This window comes from Oxyura jamaicensis, chromosome 1, assembly GCF_011077185.1.
Source record: "Oxyura jamaicensis isolate SHBP4307 breed ruddy duck chromosome 1, BPBGC_Ojam_1.0, whole genome shotgun sequence".
Lineage (NCBI taxonomy): Eukaryota > Metazoa > Chordata > Aves > Anseriformes > Anatidae > Oxyura > Oxyura jamaicensis.
The window spans coordinates 72,568,391-72,574,390 of record NC_048893.1 but is presented as its reverse complement, the minus strand read 5'-3'; the positions used below and the strand labels follow the sequence as shown (position 1 = coordinate 72,574,390).

The window sequence follows — 6,000 nt, the reverse complement described above, 5'->3', positions numbered from 1 at the left end:
AAGGTCTATATTCCTGTTAAAGCATAGCTGCAGGGAGATGAGCCTTCCCCATCATCCTCCTCACACTAATTCAGAGATTAAAACAGAGGTCCAGGCAGAGGAAGGTCACTGAAGATCATTCCTGTAACAGCTTGTTGGCCCACAGATGAAGCTGTAGCCAACTGTGATGGTTTCAGCCACTTTCTTCTAGCAGTATTCTCCACTATTTGGTCCAAACTTCCAGCTCTGCAACTTATGTCAGTAACAGAGTCCTCCAAGACCTTTTGGGAAAAGGCAGACCCACTGAGTCTTTGCTTTTTATCCCCATTTTTAGGAGAAATAGAAGCCTCCAAGCTGCAGTATTAAATTAGTGTGAGTGGTCACGATGCACACAGAGTAGTTGTCCGACTTCTCCATAACACAAAGATAAGTTAAGACCCCGAGCCTTCAACATTGTTGTTTTGAACAGAAGGGTCCCTAAACACTGTGCAGCATAGCATACATCGCATCCACCTAAGCTACCCCCAGCCTCAACTTCCTTTCCCTGTTGAGTGGTGAATGCTCCTTCCTTCTGGGGTTCTTGGCATGGCCCCTTTTCTCCAGGTCACCCATTTTACAAAAACAGCGAAGAAGCTTGTCCACAGTGAGGCCATGGGTTTAGCTGTTGAGAAGGAGCATAGTTTAGGTTGAGAAACACCCCAGAGGAAAGAGTTATTTCTTGGAAGATTAATTCTTCCAGCCACTCCACTGTGTACAGATGCTCATGTGAGCACAGCAAAGGGCAGTGACTGATCAGGTTGTTATTACTACCCAAAAGCTCACTAGCAGTCTTTGCTTTGAAAGACTAAGACCATCTGAACTCCTTTGGGCAATCTTCTGTGGCACCTGAAGTCCCTGCTCCTGCTGTGTTGGCATTACATAGCTCTTATCCAGTCTGTGGTTTGGTTTAGCCATCTGCAAGGTACAACTGTTTGGTATCAGCTTCTTTCTCTAACTGCAAGAAATACAGAATTTTTCAAATCTCTGGTGTTTAAAGAATCTACTAGTTGCTATTGTGTAAACAAGCAATAATTTCATTTTATTACAAATGTTAATTCCACAGTTTTCTCTTTCCACCTCTCAGTGGTACTGAATGAAGGACCAACTGTTTCTGTGACCTGTTTCTATATAGAATAATCTTCAATCTTGTCTTGCAGCACAACAAAACAACCATCAGTAAAGATTCAAAATGTATCATAATTCTGAGGAAGTTTTCTGCTAAAGAAACAGTTCATTATCTACATATCTATCTCTAGAACAATTCTCTGAATATTACTGGTCTTGGAGTTGGGAAGACAAATATCTGGTCTTCAGAGCAATAGCAAGTTTGAAGACTTCTCTTAGGTCAAGACCACAGAGGGAAGCTTTGAGTGTCTCTCAGTTGTTGTAAGGTGCTGATTATTAGGCCTTTTAATGATAAGATGTTAGGTCTTTAGGGCACATTATTTGCCACAAAGCAGTTACCATACATAGTTATATCCAAAATCGCCATTAAATAATATATATAGTTAATGTAGAAACAGACAAAGAGAAAACAATACATTCTAATAGTCCCACCACAAACAGAAAAAGTAACTCTTTCTCTACAAGATAAGATTTGAAAAATCTAACTCTGGTGGCTCTCTGAATTTTCCTCAGAGTTTGTTAGTCATTCTCTCTCTCTCTCCCTCTTTTTTTTTTTTTTTTTTTTTTTTTTTCCTAGCATCCTGTCTTTAAACAATTCCAAGTACTTTAAAAATAACTAATCAGAAGAGCTAAGGTTGCAAATTAGCAATGGGCATGGTCATTGCTGTATCTCATTTGTAAGATATATAAAGCACCAAGGGATCTTTGGCAATAAAGTATTGCCACATACAAATCAGGCCACAAAGTTGTGAAACAAAAATGCTGTGAAAATATAGTTGACTTAAAATTTGACCTTGTTAATGTGAAATAGTTTAAGCTATTTATTCTGTGCAATAGTTATGAAGAGTAAAGGCAACAGCTGTGGTAACAGACCTGAGAAGCAAATTGTTACCCTCAAGATTTAACTTTGAGAATGAAAACCACAGGTTGCACCAAGGAATTCAAGATAGGAAATTTCATTTTCTTCTACCAGAACCAGTTACATTGGTTTCCAGCCACCCTCTAAATATGAAAATATGCTATGTGCAGGAGAATTTCTATTGACTTTTAGAAATAAATTGACAAAGCAAGACTCTATAGTCACATAGTTCAGTCACTGTTTTAATTTCTTTAGCATGCAGTGGATAGTTCTACCTTTGATTATAGCCACCTCTTGATTATCAGTAAATGGGTTGCATGTGCTGTGGATTAACTAGACTCCTGCTAGCAGCACAGTGATGCAGCGTGCATGATGGAGTCCATGTCCCTTGCACCCCACTTAAAACCTGTTCTGTTCTTCACAGAGACCTTCTAACAAACAAGATGGTCAAAGCCAAACATGCTGAATGTTTTGTTACTTAGCAAATACTGTGTATTATCTTTTCAGAATTTGGTTTGCTTCATTTCCCCTTCCCACATTGCTTTAAGTGAAGGTTGGCAGTAGAATTCAGCATTTCAACAGATAGCATTTTTAAAACATAGGGTACACCCAGATCTAAGAATCTCCTGTCTGTTTTGAGGCTCAGTCCACCGTCAACTGAAAATCAGAACAGGCCTCTTAGCTTTAGTTCAAAGCATGCATTAGGATTATCCTGTGAAGTTTAGAAGCTGCACTGAAATTGCTCAAACTACCAGCGTCTGTGTTAGCTGCGTACAGCACAGTTTTTGAGAACATACCCCTTAATTTGTACAGTTTTACTACTCCCTGCCATAATAGCTTAGGAACATAATTACAAAAACATTAAACATTACCCAAACCCAAAATCTTTCCCAAAGGAAAGGCCCAAGGGAAAAGCAGGTCAGTATCTTCCACTAAAATGACCTACTTTCTATCTCTTGCCAATGAAACCTGAGAGTAGTTAACCTGAGATGTCTGCAAGCTTAATGAGCCATGCTATGACATGTGAACAGAAAAAAAAAATAACCACACAAACTGCCTGTGTCTTTGCTCATTGATACTACTGTTTTAGAAAGAACTGGAAGCCAGTTATGGACCAAGCATGATATTTTTGCCAAGAGCAAATTCTCTGCAAAAGCTAATATAGAGTAGAGGGTATTTCAGGTGGTGCTGCAAACAGATGATGAACTGTAAAAAGCTATACTCAGGAAAGTTTAAATAATGTTCTCTATCCTTGCTCCCCAGAAATGCAGCCCTGTGGCAGAAGTCAGGGAAGAGAGCAGCACGGTGTGCATGTGGAGCCTTGGCACGAGGAATGTAATGGGATTCCTTGTCCAAGTTATGATTAGTATTTGTCCTCAATTCACCTCCCTTTGTAATTCAACACTCTCCTGTGGTTCCTCATGTGGTAATTCAACACTTACCCTGTGGTTCCTCATGCATTTTTAACAGTCAAGGTTTCAGTCCTCTGGCCACCAATGTAGTAGGTATTCCCGTAGGGTATGCCCAGAAAACACAGGAAGACTATAAGAAAGAAGTAAAATTCATCTGTAAAAGATTTAAATTATTCCTCTGGTAAATGAGCATATTCAAGGGTGCATAAAAAGGAGTCACCTGAATAACAAAGACACCAGGGCTCATACTCTTTCTCCTCCAAGGTCTCAGACCTGATCACTTGTCACCTGTCCAGTAATGCTCCTTTGTTGCCTCCTATTTGTGTTCAGTCCTATGTGGTTCCTTTACCTATAAATTATATGCCTTCATTAAACTTAATACTTAAATGGTATCTTTCTTCTAAGGAGTTAAAAGCACTTTACAAATGCACTATTGCTTTTCTCTGTTCTTTTCCAATATATTTAATCAGTATCTTAGGAAAATGGCACACCTAAATCATAATTAGTATTGTAGCTACATGGAAAGGATTAAGGAAGAAGCTAAATGATGGACAGATGGCATACCTGTTGAATTTCTATGCCCAGCCCCTTGACTGGGCTGGGCTGACAGATTTGTTTACAGATGTTTACAGATGTTTAACACATCTGTTTAAACATCTGTTTACAGATGTTTAACCTGCATGCAGTTTTCCTGGTAGATTGTATCCCCATCAGACTTCACTAAATTTCTGTTAACTTGCTTGAGGCTTTACTTTATTTCCCTGTATTTACTGGGAAATTATTATGGAGCAGATTCAGCAAAGGATTTAGGATGTCTGCAACACTGATTGCAGTGCAGTGTATGTAGTGATATATGAGATAAATGAGACAATTTTGAAACCACATATTGTACAACCACAGTAGGGTTAGTTGGTAGTGCTTGTGATGGGTTGCATCATCTTTCTTGGATGGCCCAGTTTTTAGAGCTAGCTTGAGGATTTTTATTCTAAACAACTGTGTGGTGCAGGATGGATAAACTTGTACTTGGAATTAAATGAGTAAACTAAAAATGTGAAAAACAACAACAACAAAAAGAATTAGAATAGGGTTTGAGAGGAAGGACAGTTATCTGTATAGGCCTGGAGATAAAAGGGAGGTGAGACAGACAAGTGATTAGCCAAAGGCTCACTGTGTCAAACTAATCTATGCTTTTGATGAAACAGCTGGTTTTCCAGGCAAGGGAACTAGCAGTCATCATGTCTGTGTACCTCTGGTGATATTTTGCATTAAAAACTATGTACTAAGCTGGAGATGATGTAGTGGAGAAGTTGTAAGATCTGTTATGGAGCAACCAGAGATAAAAACTGGTACTGAAAAACAATAAGCATATGCAGGAAGAGGAGTACAGTGTAGAGAGAAAAATTGGTGTTGTGTACACGGGAACTGAATTAAAAAAAAAATAAGCAAAGATGAGGAAGGACCTGAATTTATCAGCTGATCATAATATGACTATAACTAATCAGAATTAGTGATTCAGCTTCCCTAGCAAAGGCTGTAAGGCTCTAGTGATACCCCATCTGAAGGACTGGTTAATGGACTGATCAGGGCACATTTGTAGTGCCTTTCTGGTGACAGAGGGACGGAGGAACCCAGCTACCTGAGTGTCATGCATGAGGGCTGGCTGAGAATAAGGTTCATCGCTCCAAGCATTGCCAGTGAAAGAAAGGAGTTACTAAAGTCAAAGGACAGTGAAAAAGTAGATGGTTACAAACTGGCTGCGTATCATTTTATGGTAGAAATGCAAAGACTCCTCCCACCTATTAAAGAAATTAGGTTCAGGAACAGCTTTCTAGTGACAGGTTAGGACTAAAATTATTTTTTAAATTGAGTTGATCTCAGCCTGCAAAACAGATTAGTCATGAAAAAACTAATGATGTGATAATCCTTTGAAAATCCCTGACCATTTAACTGTCTCTCCATATCTAATTAATGAAACAGGTTGCCCAGAGAGGTTGTGGATGCCTCATTCCTGGAAGTGTTCAAGACCAGGTTGAATGAAGCCCTGGGCAACCTGATCTAGTGGGTGGTATTCCAGCCCATGGCAGGGGGTTTGGAACTAGATGATCTTTAAGGTTCCTTCCAACCTGAGCCATTCTGTGATTTTATGTATTTCTGCAGTTGGACAGAACTGTTCCTCTCTGAGCACCTCTGTGCCTCTCTTCCAAAAGTATGGATTAAGAAATGGTACTCTCCTGTACATAAGCTCTGAGTAAATACACACACATGGACAGAATACAAAATACAGGGGAGCTGGCCTTTTAGAAGAAAATGGAAGGAAGAAAAGAAAAGAAAAAAAAAAAGTGCTCACTGTATTTTAATTGAAATAGGACTCATGAACTATGGGATGTGGCTCCCTCTTTATTTACAGCTCTCTCTTTCCCTGTGAGCTGAAATGGGTTCAGTCTCACACCTTCTTCCCTAAATTAAGAGAAATGCCTCAGTGACAGATATATTTGGGATTAGGACACTCTGCTCTGCCTATTGAAATGGTAAGGTGAGGAATGGATGAAGATGCATGCCGCAAATAAATGTAGGTGGCTGAAGAGC

The 6,000-nt window shown here is 39.4% G+C and overlaps 1 protein-coding gene across 1 annotated transcript in view; it reads left to right on the top strand.

Moving 5' to 3' along the window:
* Nucleotides 1-3,261: 3,261 nt before the first annotated feature.
* The window catches only part of LOC118156369 (1-acylglycerol-3-phosphate O-acyltransferase Pnpla3-like), a 28,009-nt gene continuing 25,270 nt past the window's right edge, over nt 3,262-6,000 (top strand). The window contains exon 1 of the mRNA XM_035310415.1: nt 3,262-3,358. Coding sequence (XP_035166306.1) covers nt 3,268-3,358 — 91 coding nt within the window. The 5' untranslated portion in view covers nt 3,262-3,267. The remainder of the gene's footprint in view (nt 3,359-6,000) is intronic.